General features: G+C 43.5%; 1 protein-coding gene across 3 annotated transcripts in view; it reads left to right on the forward strand.

Moving 5' to 3' along the window:
• The window catches only part of MCC (MCC regulator of Wnt signaling pathway), a 405,732-nt gene that overhangs the window by 332,564 nt on the left and 54,674 nt on the right, over positions 1–18,494 (forward strand). For all 3 annotated transcript variants that reach the window (XM_087429918.1, XM_004420305.3, XM_004420306.3), the window contains one exon: positions 34–240. In XM_087429918.1, coding sequence (XP_087286044.1) covers positions 34–240 — 207 coding nt within the window. The remainder of the gene's footprint in view (positions 1–33; positions 241–18,494) is intronic.

Consider the following 18,494-nt stretch of genomic DNA (forward strand, 5'->3'; position numbering starts at 1 on the left):
CTCACTTGGCTCGTCTTTTTGGCTGTGTTCCAGACAGTCGAGGAAATTGAGGGGGTACTTGGCCGAGACCTGTATCCCAACCTGGCTGAAGAGCGGTCTCGTTGGGAGAAGGAGCTGGCTGGGCTGAGGGAAGAGAATGAGAGCCTGACCGCCATGCTGTGCAGCAAAGAGGAAGAGCTGAACAGGACCAAGGCCACCATGAACGCCATCCGGGAGGAGCGGGACCGGCTCCGGAGGAGGGTGAGCACGCCAGGTCCAGCGTGGCCGGGCCCCTCCCAGAGGATGTGGGGCTAAGAGAAGCTGGCATGTAGAGCCAAAGGCAGCCCCAAGAGTTTTGTGGCATTTGTAGTCTTGGGACTCACCATCCCCTTCTTGTTAAGAAGTCATTCTTAAAAGTAGTTGGAAAGCATGAGGTGTGGAGGTAAGATTTTAAAAAACACTATTCTCAGGCCGGCCTGGTGGCACAAGCGGTTAAGTGCGCATGCTCCACTGCGGTGGCCCAGGGTTCGCAGGTTCGGATCCCGGGTGCGCACCGACGCACTGCTTGTCAAGCCATGCTGTGGCGGTGTCCCATATAAAGTGGAGGAAGATGGGCATGGATGTTAGCCCAGAGCCAGTCTTCCCCAGCAAAAAAACAAAAGAGGAGGATTGGCAGATGTTAGCTCAGGGCTGATCTTCCTCACACACACACAAAAAACACTATTCTCTGGAATCTCAAATCTAAGTGGATGGTAAAATTATATCAGGGCACTGATTCACAAACCATTCTCCAGGGTACACGCGTCTTTCCCAAGCTCAATTAAAATGTTCTTCTTTTAAGATAGACTAATAATTAATTTGCAAAAATATATGGCATTTTCCCCTTTGCCATTTCTTCTACAAGTTTTTCTTTAAGTTTATAGTACCTGCTGTCACTTATCTCACTGAGTCTAATGTGAAATGTTATCTCTTCTAGTGCAGACTCAAGTTAAAATAATCATATACGTATATATATGTTCTGTGTATGTATATGTGTGTTAAGTGTGTGTGTATATTTGTGTATGTAAGAGTAACTCCTGGTATTCACCCCAGTGTACCAATGGCTCTTTGGCCTGAACCAGTTTGAGAACCACTTTATTTAGGAAATACATCCATTACTAAAGGAGCTGTTTTTTCAGGGTAGAAATGTTTGGCAGAGTCGCTAAAGCACTCCGCTTTCCAAAGATGGAGTTTTTTCTCAGGAACCCACAAGTACTTCTTTGTTTGGCTGTGAATTTGATCTGTGATTTGGGCTGGGGGTGAAGCAATGAATTCTTCAATCAGAAACAGTTTCCTCTGAACTTCACTTTGAATTTCTAGACTCCCTCTACTCTCTTTCTCAATTGTGGCAATATTAGAAGCTTGCTTTTTAGTTGTGCTCTGACCAGTAATTTTGCCCAAAGATGAAGGTGAATTAGTGGGGAAAAAAATACATCTAGTGGATTTCATCATCCTTCACCATTGCTCTTTAACTTGTTCTTCGATAAGGTCAGCATATGTAAATCATTCTGTTTTTAATGCACATGCAAGTTTTCATACTTGCTATTATGTATGAATATGGAAAAAATTACTATTTTTGAACATTATCAACTCTTTTCCTCATTTGTGGCTAATGTCATAATTAAAAGGCCAGCATTCCTACCTCTCATATCTGAACATCGTTTTGTTTGAACTCACATGCATAGGCTTATTTTCAGCACCCAGCTGTATCGGATGCGGTTCTCCACACTTGCATCAGCAGGTGTAAATCATCCCAGTCAGCAAAGGCTTTATCTGGGCAGCTGATGAAGTTCACTTAGTGCTAAGGCCCACACCGCCTGTAATTTCCTGGGTTACACGCCCTGATCATTATGACTAATGCCCTAATTAGGTGTGCTTGCTCTTAATATGTGCGTTCTCATGGCATGTTTTGTGAAGGAGATGTTGGTTTTAGGTGTAATTACATATTGTGGTTTAGAATAAATTTCCTCCTCTAACTTGAGTTACTAAAGTACAAGACAGTCCTTGATTGTGACTAGCAAAAGATAAAAAGCCAATCCTCCGTCTTCAAGTTTTTTCTCCAACTCTGGAGGTTAGTATTGATAACAGCATAGTGTTAATACCTGGTATGCTATGTACCAGGGCTCTGGAGCCTGACTGCCTGTGGTCACAGCCTGACCTACCAAGTCACCATGGGTCTTTGGCAACTTACCTAACCTCTCTGTGCCTCAGTTTACTCTGCCATGAAGCAGGGATGATAATAGTACCCAGTGCAGGAAAATTAGATAATACTCACAAAGCACTTAGACAATACCCATGCTCAAAAAATGTTAGTAATTGTTTGGGGTGAAATCCAGAGTTCTCTGCTGAGTGATCTGGAAAGTTTATCACCATATCTTTTTTCCTTCTCCTAACAATCTTTACATATTTGAAGAACTAAGATAAACACTGAATAACTACATACACGTGTGCACACACACACACACAGAATAGTCAAAACCTTTCTTCTGATCACATTTATTACCTTTTAAGTTTTGCAGTTAATATGGCTTTATATAAATGTATTTAATTTATATTTCAATTACCTCCAAATAAAAATATGTTGAAGAACTTGTATCTTTTCCTCAACTGGAAATGTTCTCAGGAATTTGTATATATACCCATTAATTAGATTTGTTTCTCAACAATTGTGGGTCTCATAGAATTTGCTAGATGCCTTTGAATGCCAGTTTACTAGACTTTAAATGCTGGATGACTTCCACCTACCACCACCCAATTTATTTCATTTCTCTGAGGAGGAATCTGTCGTTTGTGGTTGGTTGTCTTCTGTTCTTCATGATGTGTAGCTCTGTGGAGTGACTGAGGTATGGTTTCATTTCTATCCCTGTGATACCACATGATACATGGCTGGTTTGCCTTTGCTTTCTTTATAGCATCTCTGGTTCCACAGTTCATCAAAGTTGCCTAAAAAGCAATTGAGGTCACATTTTTTTTTTTTCCATTGCCCACATTTATTGTATAGAATTTGAACTGACCAGATCAATAAGATTGGTGCTTGCCCCTTGCCTGTAATTAAACAAAGTGCCCTCAGTAGGTTTTCTGAGCCTTGTTCAAGATTTAATTAAATTAGATCTTTAATGTCAGCTAACAGATTGGGCTACTTGGCAGAGCAGTAACTAAGGAACAACAGGCAGACAATTTTTATTATTGGTCCCAGCTCATTATTAAATGAGATAATCATTTATTTCTGCATGCTCTGTAATATAACCACTCATTTCCTCACACTTAAAGAAGTGGGCTTAATTTAGGCGAGGTAGAATTAATTACTCTAGAAGGGAAGCACTTTGCTCTTCATTCATTCATTTATTCATTTCATAAACATGATTGGTCATCTCTTCTGTGCTAGGCAGAGGTGTTACAGTAATGAACAGGGCACAGTCCCTGACTTGAAGGATGTTGGGGAGACAGGCAAGTGAACAGGCCGTTACAATGGTGTATGTCAAGTGGTAGGGAGAGGTGAACACAGAGGGTGCCCTGGGAGCTCATAGGAGGGACGTGTTATGGTAGATCCAGCTTCTCCACACTATTTGCATTTTTTCCCTGATTGTTTAGATCAACTGCTATGTAGTAAAAATGATCAGTGTTTTCCCCAGATAGTTCAGTAAAGCAAACTGGATGTGACCACAGGCTCATGAATCTGTGTCCCACTGAATCACAGACTTGGATAAAAATGGGCCACACAAGTTCCTTCTGAGATTTTGTACAAATTATTCAGAAAGTTCCACAAATTCATGGCATAAGGTGATGGTAGCAGAGTTTCTTCCTTATACCACGTGCCCCAGCTGGGTATTTTCAACATGTCTGGGAATGAATCCCATCACCTTTCCTGGGTTTCCTTCATCCTTGGGGCCTGGCTTCTTCTTTGACTCTCTGATCATCATCATAGTAAATTCAAGAGACTAGAAGACACACTGTTTTGAACCAAATAAAAGACCCTAATCTGAAGTTTCCCCCTCTCTTTCTTACCCACTCCCCTTCAAAATGTCTCAAAAACTCGTAGTGTTAATTAATTAACTTGGCTTGGGAGAAGGGAGGGCAGTGTTTCCACAACTGATAAGAAGATACAAGTGTCTGTCTTTTCCAAACCAATTACTCTTGATTCCTAAATGCAGTGTTACATTTATGAAGGGATTTCATTGTTCTATGTTCATAGGACCCATGTGATAAAAATGGAATCACTTAGTTCAACTAAAGTCTTTTAAAATATGAACGAGGACTCTAAACTCCAGATTTTTCAATGGCTGCCATGTGGCTCCCTAGCCAGGAAAAAGGATGGGTAAACTTCCAGAATGCTGGAGTGCCCATTTCTTTCCCCCTCACTTCGTCCTCCTTAACAGAAAGTAACCCCAAACCCCTGGTAAAGTAGCCTTTTTTGGGGGAAAGGAAGCAGGAAAGGAAGGATGCAGGTAAGAAGAAATTTCTTTCACATGTTGTCATTCTCTGAGGACCCATTTACTCTGTGAGCTTTTCAGAGTAACAATCCTGTCACATACTCTTTTGGGCTACTTTTTTTTTTTTTAACTTATGATTACAATTTTATTATAGCAAAATATACAAATCAGAAGCAGCTAAAATAAGAGATGCATAGGTGAAGTCTGGAAGGGGTCCAAATGTAAAGCTTCCAGTTGTCTTCTCCTTGTAGAGTCCTGGGTGGTGTTACTTCCTTCAGCTATGATGTGTGACAATACTCAGAGTATTGCCAGCCAGGGAAGTTCACCCATGCTTCAGTACCCAAAGGTTTTACTGGGGTTTCATTATGTAGGCATGATTGATTGAATCATTGGCCATGTGGTTGAACTCAATTTCCAGCCCCTTCTCCTTCAGGGATCAGTTGATATCCTTTGGGCCACTTTTAAGTTTGTGATTATGACAGGTGTGGTGGAGTTGCATTGCATCTGCCTATATGATTCTCATGCAATAGAAATCCCGGAGGTTGTAGGGGATCCAGAACTGTTCTGCTCATCTAAGTGTGCAACACACAGGTCTAGCACTTGTCCCACGAACTCACTGACTGAGGCGATTTACAGAGCATCCTCTTATATGACCCCAGGGTCCTCCCCCAGAGCCGTTAATTCTGAATCTGTTGGTGCTGGTTTCTAAATACTGAACTGGTTCTAAACACTGAATCAAATCTACCTTCAGTAGTCACCCGAGTTATCTCCAAGGGCACTTGTCAATCTATGGTCATGCTTAAAGGAGTTGAAAAGAGGAATCCAAATTAACCCGAGGGGCCTGCTTACAAAGAGTAATTACCTTAAAGGTTGACTGTGTATTTTATTATGTACTTCTTTCTACTAATTAGTTCATTTATAATATATATTTACTATTAGGCTGCCCACTCCTACTGGGAAATAACATTTATAGTATCATACTGATGTATCCGGAGCGTGGTCTGTCTCTGAAGCAGCTGTTCGCTTTGTCTGGGTTGTCTCCTGTTATATGCTAAGTCAGTATCTCTTTGATATTTTTAACTAAAAATCAGTAACAGTGGAGATATTTCTGGAAGTGAAATTGTTGTGACCTTATGTAGGTTAAATAAAGATTCGTCTTGTTTCACCTTATTTGGCCTTAAGTCGCATCTGGGATCTTCCCACGCTGCCTCCCCCTCCATGTTGCTTTTCTGGACCACAGTATCTGTATATGGAAAATGCAGGACTGCAGAACAGTACTTTATATTTACTATGAATTTATATATGTATAAATTTACATCGACTATATATGTGTGTGTGTAAAAATATTTAAAATAGACCGGAACAACATAAACCAATCTCATAATAATAGTTATGTTGAGGGGGTAGGGGGAACAGGTTCCTAGGACTGTAGGTCAAAGAGTACTTGAACTTTTCTATAGTTTTCTAGTTTATTTTTTAAATGAATGTATTTTTATAGTTGTGTAAATTTTAATATGTAGCAGTATATGCATAGAAATAGAAGAGATGCTAATATGCCAAAATATTAACAGAGGCTAAATCAGGCAGTGAAAGGATAGGCATATTTTTCTTCTTATATTTTTCCTTAATTTTCAAATTAAAAAATAAAGTATGGATTATGGACAGTGATCTGTATCTTCCAGCTTTAACAATTTGGTATTCATGCGCAAGCACAGTCTTCTCTTTTGACCTCGATGGAACTTTGTTTATATCTTATTTGTTCCATTTCTTCTTAGGAGTTTCTTTATATGATGAGGAAGAGGATGCCAATATTAGCTAAGTTTAAATTCACAGAAGATTTGTATAAAACAAACCCTGTTTTGGGCCGGCCCCGTGGCTTAGCGGTTAAGTGCACATGCTCCGCTGCTGGCGGCCCAGGTTCGGATCCTGGGTGTGCACTGACGCACTGCTTCTCCGGTCATGCTGAGGTCGTGTCCCACGTTCAGCAACTAGAAGGACGTGCAGCTATGACGTACAACTATCTACTGGGGCTTTGGGGGGAAAAATAAATAAATAAAATTATTTAAAAAAAAAACCTGTTTAACTCTCCCAGCCCTAATCTGGCCACGTAGGAGGGAGCCAAGAGGAGTGGGGTCTGGCTCCAGTTCTCTCCTTCCAACATCAGTTTGGAGGTCTCAAGTGACTCTTCTTTGTTTGCCTGGTATATTAGTCAGAGTAAGGATAGGTTATACAGCAGTAACAAACTAACCCCCCAAAATTCGGTGGCATGGCACACCAGAAAAGCTCATTTCTTGCTTGTACTACATGTCCAATACAGCTTTGGGGATGGGCCCACAGCTCGGTTCCATGTATTCACTCAGGAACCCAGGCTGATGGCAACCCGTCATCTAAAACATCACTGAACGGACTCACCCCTGCACTTAAAAGCTTCTGCTCAAGGGAACTAGACAGATGCTCCACCTAACCATAGAGGGGCTGAGAAATAGGGAGGAGCATGTGGACGTTTGAGCAGTAAATGGTCCTAACACGGGTGGCTTATTTGCTTTGAGTGTGATACCAGGTAGACGTGGACATGAATCAGAGTGCCAGAGAAATAGGCCTTTTCATTCATCCATCTTGTGGTGGCTCTCAACGTGTGTGTCAGAATCACTGAGAAGCTCTTTCAAATGATATATGCCCAAGCCCTTCCACGAGCTACTGAATCAATGAATGAGTTGTAGGACCCCAGCACACGTCCCCGTTGTGATCCCAGCAAGTGCTCAGAGACAGGAAAGGGAAGGCAGTGTCCTTCAGTCACCCAGTGGACGTGGGCCGAGAGCCTCTCCAGGCATCTTTACCTCTCTCTCCACAGGTGCAGTGAAAAGAGAGAGAACCACTGCCTTTCTGGCACCTTCTACTCATACCTGGCCTGCTCTTCCTGGGGCCCACAGTGTGGAAATGATGAGCCCTGCATCTGAAAGAGGAGTGGGCTCTCAACTCAGCAGGGTCTCACAAGCTAGAGGAGAGAGGGCAGAGAGGGGTATGCTCATCCTGGAATCCAGCGGGGGGCTCCAAAGGCAAGGAGGCCTTCCCTGGCACAGTGCAGAACTTCCTGTGCCCATCCAGTGAAGGGGAACAGGCAGTTTGTCAAGGTACCACTTACCAATACAATCTTTCTTTTTTTTTCAATGCAATCTTTTTTTTTTTTTTAATTTATTTTTTTCCCCCAAAGCCCCAGTAGATAGTTGTATGTCATAGCTGCACATCCTTCTAGTTGCTGTACGTGGGACGTGGCCTCAGCATGGCCAGAGAAGTGGTGCATTGGTGCACGCCCGGATCCGAACCCGGGCCGCCAGCAGCGGAGCGCGCGCACTTAACCGCTAAGCCACGGGGCCGGCCCCTCAATGCAATCTTGATAGTTTATTTTTAAGGACCCGTTAATATTGATAGTATTAACCTTCTTTGAACATTTTCAGACTAAACATACCCCTATCAAACTAAAAACAGATACTTCTGAAAGCAAAGCAGGACTTAAAACCTAAATTATAACAGGGAACGTAATTTGAGCATTTACTTGTGATGAGCAGTGATTTATGCACATCTCATTTTGTCTGCATCAGAATTCTACAAGAGGTGTGATTATTACACCCTTCTTAGAGACGAGAAAACTGAGGCCCACAGAAGTTTAATAATCTTGTACTTGTCTGCGCTGACGTTAGCACCAAAACTTAGGCTCTGGTAGCCTTATTATGGGATGCAATCTTCATTGTTCTGATGTTCGGACTACTCTCCTGTGCTCTCTTCACCCTTTTCCCACTCTGTCTCCTGCTTCTACACAGATCAGAAGTTAGTAAAACATCTTCTCTTAGAATCACACGGGTGGCAGATTCTTTAGGGTTCCACACATCAATCTTCCTAGCATTCTAAGACAACAGTAAGGAAGGCAAAATAAGTTTGTTTCATAGAGAGGAAGTCATTTGTGCATATATTTATCTTGATTTGAGCCCAACAGAGCATTAACCAATAATGTAACCAGGAGAACCTGTCACCTCCCCTCTCTGTAGTCTGAGGAAGTTTTCGGTGAGATCCAAGGCAGAGAGCCCTCAGAACTATGGTTCTTTCATGTCTTTTCTGGAAGCAGTTCCAGTTGCTCTAAAGGGTTTCATGCACATCCGTGCCATGGAAAGCGTGAGGTAACTTTTAGTGATGGGCACCAGTGGCTGCTCATCCATCCCGGCCTCCCTTCGCCAACCCTGCTCCTGTGAGGAGGTCGGGCTGTTTAAAGGCGAACTCTTGTCTATAAAGAGAGTAGCCGACTCCGTTTGTTGGAAAGCTGGTAAGAAATCAGGAAGACAGCCAAATGCTGACCTTTCTCCTGACGCAGCCATATTGATAATCTGGTTCAGGTTCTTTAGTGGGCTATAGGACAAAAGAGAGAACAGTTCGCCGTCAGAGAATGGAAATGCTATTGGATTTTTTCCCTTCTTCAATTTTGTGATCTCTGTCTCCTCTGATTCAGCCTACTCAAAATTGCCATTCACAATAAAATACGCCTTTCCTGAAACACTATGTAAATGAGACTTATAGACATAAATATATAGTTTCTGTAAATAAATTCTGATGCCTCATTTTTTTGAGGGCTCCAAGAAAAGTCTTACAAAATCTACAATAAGAGAGTGATTCTGGGCCGGCCCCATGGCTTGGCGGTTAAGTGCGCACGCTCTGCTGCTGGCGGCCCGGGTTCGGATCCCGGGCGCGCACCGACACACCACTTCTCCGGCCATGCTGAGGCCGCGTCCCACATGCAGCAACTAGAAGGATGTGCAGCTATGACATACAACTATCTACTGGGGCTTGGGGGGGGTGGTGGTAAATAAATAAATAAATAATTTAAAAAAGAGAGTGATTCTCTGCAAAATGCCCACAGAGGGGCCGGCCCTGTGGCGTAGCAGTTAAGCACGCGCACTCCGCTGCGGCAGCCTGGGGTTCGGATCCCAGGCGCGCACCGAGGCACCACTCTGTGGCGGCCTCCCATATAAAGTGGAGGAAGATGGGCGCGGATGTTAGCCCAGAGCCAATCTTCCTCAGCAAAAGGAGGAGGATTGGCAGATGTCAGCTCAGGGCTGATCTTCCTCACACACACACACAAAAAAACCCACGGAGCCTGGACTTTGAGGAGGCAGCTTTCCAAGACCTACGCAGGGACTACCTAACTGCTCCAAGCTCGTTAAGTAGAGCTTCTCCGGCCTAGTGATTGTCACCCTTCTACAGTGCAGAAATCGTCTCATCTCAGCCAGCTCCATTACTCAGTGAAATTATGAATTACAACCTAATTGCCTGAAATTATAGCTACCCAGTGAGCACGGCTGCATATCATAAAGGGAACAGACTCATTCTTTTACAGCTAATAGTAATCTTTCTAACCCTCTCAGGACTCTGGTGCCATCTTGCATTCCTGCTTGTCACTCATCTGTGACCACATTCACATGATGACTTCATCAGCGGCCTCTGGCGTCTTGTCTGCTCCTACAGTTGTCCTGGGAGATTGAAGCATCCAGTGGCTGACCCATCTTAACACTTGCCCTAGCCTCACTTTCTCAGTGAACTTCTCCGCGTTTCAGAAACCCACCTCTGTGCCACCCCTGCCAGATGTTTGTCTGTGACAGCTCCCGAACCAAATTCTTAATGCCAGTGTCTCACTTTCTGGCTACACATAATCTCTGATGCTCCTGAACTCTCATCTTTGTATTTACTTTCTTTCATTTGTTTGTTTTAATCTGGCCTGCAGGGGCAGAGAGATAAGCTAATTACATTCCTCTGTTAAAGGCACACTCATTGATCCGTGAAAGGTCCTTCTTTTATTTATTCCTTTTATATCCCACTCCCTTTGCTCCATTTTACGTGTGTCCTTATACACAGTGTTTTGTGTGTTTTTAATTTACATAAATGTTACTGTGCTGCAGGTTTCTTTCCTTTCTCCCCTCAGCACTCTAATTTGAAGGTCTGTCCATATTGCTGTGCATACAGCTCGTCTGACGTGTCTGACAGCTTCCTTGTGTTCTGTAGTGCTCACCCATCACTGTGCCAGGCTTGCCACTACCACAGACAGCGCTCCAGTGCATGTGCCCTTGCACACGTCCCCTTCGGTGCTGGGTGGGAATTTCTCTGGAATTCGTGTCCAGGAGTGAGATGGCGGAGTCCTGGGGTGTGCACATTCTTACTTGGGCCCAGTCCTGCAGTGCAGCTTTCCAGAATGGTTCACCAGTCCGTCCACTCACTGGCAGTATAAGAGGGTTCCTTCTGCCCCTACCTCCTGCCAATTTTTGTGCTTACCATGGTCTCTTTCATACATTCTTTTTCTGGGTTTAATTTTCTTGTTCCTGAAAGCATGGAGCTTTACGAAATTCTTTCAGTAAGGGTCTATAGGGGATAAATTCTTAATCTTTGAGAATGTTTTTGTTTTTACCTACACTCTTGATGATATATGGTACTATATCATCATACAGATTCCTATGGCTGCTGTAACAAATTACCACAAACTGGCTTAAAATAACATATTATCTTACAGTTGTAGAGGTTGGAAGTCAGATATACATCTCACTCACTAAAATCGAAGTGTCGTCAGGGCTGTGTTCCGTCTTGGGCTCTAGAGGAGAATCTGCCTCCTTGCCTTTTCCAGCTTCTAGAGGTGGCCGGCATTCCTTGACTCATGCCCCTTCCTCCCTCTCCAGAGCCAGCAGCATAGCATCTTCAAACGCTCTCTGACACTCCTGCTTCTCTTTTAAAAGGAGCCTTGTGACTACTGGATCCACTGCATAATCTGGGATAATCTTTCTGTCTCAAGATTCTTAATCATTCCTGCATGTTCTCTTTTGCCATGTAAGGTGTATATTCACAGGTTTCCAGGATTAGGATGTGGACATCTTTGGGGGTCTTTATTCAGCCTACTATGATAGTCTGGTTAGATATTGGATTTTAGGGTGACCGTTGTTTTTAATGATATTCAACAGATTATATTAAGACTGACACTGTCAGACACCATTCAAGGTGTTAGCAGTACAGTTGTGAATGAAACAGACCAACATCTCTGCCCTCTGAGCCTAAAGTGTCTATCTCTCCCACCAGACAGCTTTAAGATTATCTCTTTATCCTTTTTCTCCCCACATTTGCACTACAGTATTTCTAGATATGCGATTATTTTTTCATCTTCCTGTTTCAGTTAGCTCTAGCTACATAATGAACCATCCTAAGCTTAGAAACCTAAAACAACCATCATTTATTGTTACCTGCATGGTTGATGACTAGGGAGGACTGGGCTCCAGTGGGCAGTTCTCACTTGGGTTCAGATGGGGTTGCAGTCAGAGGGTGGCTGGGGCCGGAGTCGTCTTGAAGGCTTCCTTACTCATATGTCTGGTGGGTGAGGCTAGCTGTTGTCTGAGACTTTAACAGGGACTGTAAGTCAGAATACCTGCAAGTATCCTCTCCATGTGGCCTGGTCTTCCTCACAATGGAGTGGCTGGCTTATGAGGGCCAGCAACCCAAGAGAGAGCTAGGCAAAACTGTGCTGCCTTTTCTAACTTAGCCTCAGAAGTTACATGGTATCATTTCCAGTGCATTCTATTGATTAGACGCCATCTCTCAGGCCAGGCGTGTGCAAGGGAAGGAGAACTGGACTCCACTCTCGATGGAGGGAATATCAAAGAATTTGCAGACATGTCTAAAAACTGCCACACCTACTTAGCACCTGATGTACCATTTCAATCTCAGGACTCATGTCTGTCTCTCCATCTGGAAAACTCATCTGTTTTCTTTTCAAATATTGTTTCTCTGTCATTTCTTGTCCTCTCCTCCTCTGGAACTCCTTTAACAGTATGTTGGAGCCTCATTCAATCATTTACATCTCTCAATGACACTTGCATATTTTGTATCTCTCTAGCTCCCTATGCTGTGTTCTGAATTAATTTCTCTGTGCTATAGTCCAGTTCTTTAATTCTCTCTCTTTTTTTTTTATGTTTTTTTTTGTGTGTGTGTGTGTGAGGAAGATCAGCCCTGAGCTAACATCCATGCCAATCCTCCTCTTTTTGCTGAGGAAGACTGGCCCTGAGCTAACATCTATTGCCGATCCTCCTCCTTTTTTTTTTTTTCCCTCCCCAAAGCCCCAGTAGATAGTTGTATGTTGTAGTTGCACATCCTTCTAGTTGCCGTATGTGGGACACAGCCTCAGCGTGGCCGGAGAAGCGGTGCGTCGGTGTGCGCCCGGGATCCGAACCCGGGCCGCCAGTAGCGGAGTGAGAGCACTTCACCCCTCAGCCACGGGGCCAACCCCTCTAATAATCTTTTTAATTTTATCCAGTCCAGAGTTTAACTTGTAATTGATTTTATTGACTGTTTTCTTCAGGCTTTGTTTCTCATCCACCTATTCTTGTTTGATGTCTGTTTCTGTTTCATAATTCCTTATGCTTTATGGAAATTATTCCTTTTATCTCTTTAAGGATCCTAAACATACTTATTGTGACATAGTTTACTGTTTGCTTTATGTTCATTTCTTCTCTGGTGAGTTCATCTCCTGATTTAGATGCTGGCTCTTGTGTTTCACCCTCCTTTCTGTGCAGTCATCCCTCATGTCTAGCAGCTTCATGGTCCTGGGCTCCCAGTCATGGGAGGCTTAAGAGACCTGTTCTCAAGTGATATTGGACGATTTACAAATTAGGTCTCTGAGGCAGTGGGTGGCCTGGCAAAATCCAGACCAGTTTTCAATATTAATTTATAAGATTGGAGCCCCGCAGTATGCAGACAGTGTTAAATCCCAGACCTAAATGTGTCCTGGGTCTGGGATTTTGATATCTTATGGTTGACCCTTCTGCACAGCTCCAGGGCTTCTTTCCAGCTTCATGGGCAGCACTCTCAGCCCACTTTTCACAGATGGGTGGGGCAGGAAGGCTCCAGGCTTTGTGTGGGAGGATCAGCTCAAACAGCCTAACTTGCAGAGGCTGACTCTCCATCTCCCGCCCCTCCCGCTCTGAGCATCCAGGCCCACTCTCTATTCCCCCGGCTTGCTGCGGCACCATCCCCCTCCTAACCTCTCCATCTTTACTTTTCACTTCATTTCTGGCACCTGGAGATTTTACTGCCTTTCTTTTCACCTTTGCAATGAATTTCTTTCTCATTGTTCCTTTTTATGCAGCATTTCTATGCATTTTTAATAGGAGGAGTGCCTGTTTATTGCAGCTGAGGCTGTCTGTCGTATGCTGGAAATTTTCATTTGTTCTGTCTACAGACAGTTACTCCCTGTTTTCATCCTACTTCATGTTCTTGTCCTTCGTAGTGCCTGCCAAAGCTCAGTCTAAACCCTGCCAACCCTCTTCTGGATAGATTGGCCTCCTCCTCTTGCATATTTTATAGAATTTGGCTTTTTCCATTCTGTTTCTTTCCTCAGTATTCTTCCTTCCACTTTGCCTTCAAGGATTATGCCCAAATCTTTCTGCTAATGCCCCAAGCACATTATTTTCACTGTTATGGTTTTCATCTTTTTTTATTCTTTACTCTTATTTTCATGAGGTCTCCAGAGTTTGAAGAAAACAAGGTATTTACTCACTCTTCTGTCTTCCTGCCCCCCACCCCCCAAAGCCCCAGTAGATAGTTGTATGTCATAGCTGCACATCCTTCTAGTTGCTGTATGTGGGACGCGGCCTCAGCATGGCCAGAGAAGCGGTGTCTCAGTACGCACCCGGGATCTGAACCCGGGCCACCAGCAGCGGAGCCCGCGCACTTAACCGCTAAGCCACGGGGCCGGCCCACACTCTTCTGTCTTGATGAAAGAGCTCAGCTGAGTTCTCAGTGCTGTTGTGTAAGCTTTTTTTTGGTCCTAGATCAGCTTCCTTCCACATTTCTTTTGTTTGTTTGTTTTTGCTGAGGAAGATTCACCCTGAGCTAACATCCACTGCCAATCTTCCTGTTTTTGTATGTGAGCTGCCACCACAGCATGGCCACTAACAGATCAGTAGTGTAGGTCCACACCCAGGAACCAAACCCAAGCCACCGAAGTGGAGCACACTGAACTTAACTGCTAGGCCACTGGGGCTGGCCCCCTTCCACGTTTCTGACATCTGCTGTTCCCTCCCTCACTCGTAGCAGAGAACCTGACTCTTTTCTCTTAGAGAAACAGAAACCATCAGATGAGAACCCTTCTGTTTCCCATCCTCATTCTCCAATCTGCAGATCACCTTTCTAACTGCCTCTCCTCACTTCCTTCTTTCCCTCCTGGAGAATAAGTGCCCCCTTCTTACTGTCCTCTGTTGATCCTTCGATCCAGCTAGCTATGTATAGGCTCTCTCCTCCGCCCCCACTGCTGTACCTCTTCCCTTGGCAACTTTATCCACATGCAAAATTCCTAAACTGTACGTTCAGCTCTGATCTCCTTTCCTCTGATTATATTTCTGATTGTTGACTGAATATCCTCATTCACATACCTGGTGGTTTCATCAAATTCAACATGTCCAAAGCTGACATCTTTATTTTTCTCTAAAAAGTCAGTTCCTCCTTATGTTTTCCCCATTTTGCTGAGTAGTGCCATGATCTGCTAAGTCATTCCAGCCACAAGTTTGGGTGTTTTTGTACTTGCTTGCATCGTTTTAGAACTGCATTGACCAATACAGGAGCTACTAGCCACATACAACTTTTTAAATTTGAATTTAAATTCATTAAAATAGAATACAATTAAAAATTCAATTCTTCAGATACACTAGGCACATTACAAGTGCTTACTAGCCACATGAGGCTAGTGGCTACCATAGGGGACAGTGTCGCTACAGGACATTTCCATTGTCACAGGAAGTTCTATTGGACAATGCTGCTCTAGGGTGTATTTTGCCATGTTTGCTCCCACTTTGCTGACTGTGTCTGAGCCCTCATCATTTCTCACCTGAACTGTCAGTACAGCTCTTGACTCGCCTCTCTTCTCTTCCTCACTCCAATTCATTCTCTTCTCTAATCAAGCGGTTTCTATAACATCCTCTTCTCCCTTTGGGAGTCCTTAAGGCATAAAGAAGTGAAGTAGAGTTCTGGCAGTTTAATGTCATCTCCTTACTTGAACTCTTCAGAGCCTTTTCTGAAGGCTCAGAAAAGTTCATTTCCTTTCCTCTTTATTTACTTGTTTAACAACTACTCAACCTTCAAGATTGAATCCCCCGGCATTTCCTGCTCTGAGAAGGCAGAGGCAGTGTTTCTTCTACACTCTGACACTCCTTGTTGGTCTCCCCTTTCTGGAGCATGTTTCATGTGGTGATGTTTGGCTAGACTCTGAGCCCCTGAAAGACAAGAATCTTACCTTCATACTCTACCAGGTTTCTAATGTATGCAACAGATTAACTTCTCTTCTGGGCATCTGGATGGGTTCTGGCTATGTACTAACTTTAGGAGAAATGAGAAAATGGCCACTCAAATCACGTTCTGTGTTCAGTTGTTGAAGAACTCCAGTAGAGAAGGGCTGTAAAGGATGATGAAGGACCTTCCCACAAGTATCAATTCCTAGCTTAGGGTAGCTGTGATTCCTGGCTGTCCCCTGACTCCAAACCACATATTTTGTAGAGAGAAATGTATGTTCTTTAATAAAATATCTTCAGGGAAAGATAGGTATATTAGTTAATTACCTCAAATTTGGTGGCTTAAAAGAACAGAAATTTATTCTCTCACAGTTTTGGAGTCCACAAAATCAAGGTGTTGGCAGGGCTGTGCTTCCTCCAGAGGCTGTAGAGGAGAATCCTTTCTTGCCTCTTCCAGCTTCTGGTAGTTCCTGATGTGCTTTGTTTTTTTTTGTTTTGTTTTTTTTAAATTTATTTTATTTTTTGTGTGTGTGAGGAAGATCAGCCCTGAGCTAACATCCATGCTAATCCTCCTCTTTTTGCTGAGGAAGACTGGCTCTGAGCTAACATCTATTGCCAGTCCTCCTCCTTTTTTTCCCCAAAGCCCCAGTAGATAGTTGTATGTCATAGTTGCACATCCTTCTAGTTGCTGTATGTGTGGGACGCAGCCTCAGCGTGGCTGGAGAAGCGTGCGTCGGTGCGTGCCCGGGATCCAAACCCCGGCCACCAGCAGCGGAGCGTGCGCGCCTAACCGCTAAGCCACAGGGCGGCCCCTGGTGTTCTTTGCAATCTCTGCGTCCATCTTCACGTGGCTTTCTTCTCTCTGTCTCAAATCTCCCTCTCCTTTTTCTTACAAGGTTACCAGTCGTTAGAATTAGGGCCCACCGTAAATCTAGGGTGATCTCATCTTGAGATCCTTAATTTAATTACATCTACAAAGACTATTTCAAAATAAGGTCACATTCACAAGTACGGGGGGTTAGAATTTGGACATATCTTTGTGGGGGACACAATTCAACCTACTGCAATGGATGAGAAAAAAGTGAGGATCCTAATAGCTGTGTCTCTCCCCTCTCCCAAGCCTCACTTAAGCTGAGTCAGCAAGTTGGTTGTAGCCTTCATTTCTGTGCATTTATTCGTTTAAATTAAGACTTCCACCCCCAAATCAAGAGGAGAGGCTGTTTAACTTAGCCAGCTGTCTTCCTTTCTTTCCATGGCAGGCTCATTCCACTCCCTTCAACTGGATTTTTTTCACAGCCTAACAACTATCATTAAATAATAAAGCATAGACCAAAATAAACATGTTTATCATCGTTTAGTTTTCAAAGACATTCTCTGAGTCCAAAGCTTTTAAAATGAAAATGAATATTTAGATTTAGAAATTATTTTAAGCCTGTGTGCCTGTGCACAAATACACTGTTGAAAATGACTGGAAGTAATTGTTTCTGGATAGTAAGAAAGAACTACTCTAAGAAAGAATAGATACTTTTTCTGTTTTTATTTTTCAGAGTCATCTAAATTTTCCACAATGAGCATGTTTTACTTTAGTGATTGGAAGAAGAAATATTTTTAAAACTATGGGAAATGTTCACGAAGTTTTGATAAATTGCCCAGTGTAATTTGTATTTTTAAAAAAGCAAGATGAGTGGGCCAATTGGGATTCTAGGAACAGACCACTGATTGTTTTGTGAACGATTCAGACACTTTAGATTTTGGAGTGGTGTTAACATTGTTAACTATTCAGGACCTCATCAGACTTCACAGCAGTAGAAATTGAAATCCATGTGGTCTCCACCAGGGAGGTTTCCCCCGGTGCCAGGAAGGTGGCCTGATGGGAAAATGGGCCCTCTCCCTTTGCCATGCGGCATAACGAGGCATCCACACTATGCCTGTTCTTGGTTTGTGGGGGACAATTCCAGAATGAGCCCTGTAATCTCTCACCAGCAATACCATTTGGCTTTGACAGGCATGTGTTTTTCTAGTCTTTAAACTATCTTGAGGTCAGCCCTGTGTCTGGCGTGTTATGGGGACAACACACATTTCCATCAACCCACAGTTACTGGAAGCCACAGCAGAGCATTAGGCACTTTTTAGCTGTTTCACTATTGAATACAATTTGCTCTGAGGGAATTTTTCTATTTTGGCTTCTAATATGTTGATGAATTATTGAAATTTCAATTACTTTTGCTTCCCAATTTAGTAGGATAGAGACATACAAGATATTTAATATGAAAATCTTTCCAGTCGCTTTTAGAGAAGGGTTTTGGTGGCAAGGCTGGCAGGGGTGCGGCTCTGCTCCTCCTGTCTCTGGGACTAAAGTGCTGTGTGGCCTTGGGAGTCCCTTAGGCCAGTGCTCCTCAAGATGTGGGCCCCTGACAGGGAGCATCAACACCTCCTGGGAGCTTGTTAGATATGCAGATTCTGGGCTTTGTCTCCCTCTACTAAATCAGAATCCCTCTGTGTTCTAACAGTCCTTCCAGGGCATTCTGGTGCACTGGAAAGTTTGGAAAGCCCTGCCTTAGATGTCCAGGTGTTAATTCTTCCCAGCAGGGCCTGGTGCCCATTTGTAAGGACCTTTGGGTGCTGGTAGTTTTTGCCCTTTAAAGTAGACATTGTACCCAACGATAAAACTGATCAAGGTCATCAGAAAGACCAATTTCTTACAACTACCTTCACTTACTTGGAACGCCTCCCCTTGTCACCGAGC

This window comes from Ceratotherium simum, chromosome 4 (assembly GCF_057802395.1).
Source record: "Ceratotherium simum simum isolate JZ-2026a chromosome 4, ASM5780239v1, whole genome shotgun sequence".
NCBI classification, from domain to species: Eukaryota; Metazoa; Chordata; class Mammalia; order Perissodactyla; family Rhinocerotidae; genus Ceratotherium; species Ceratotherium simum.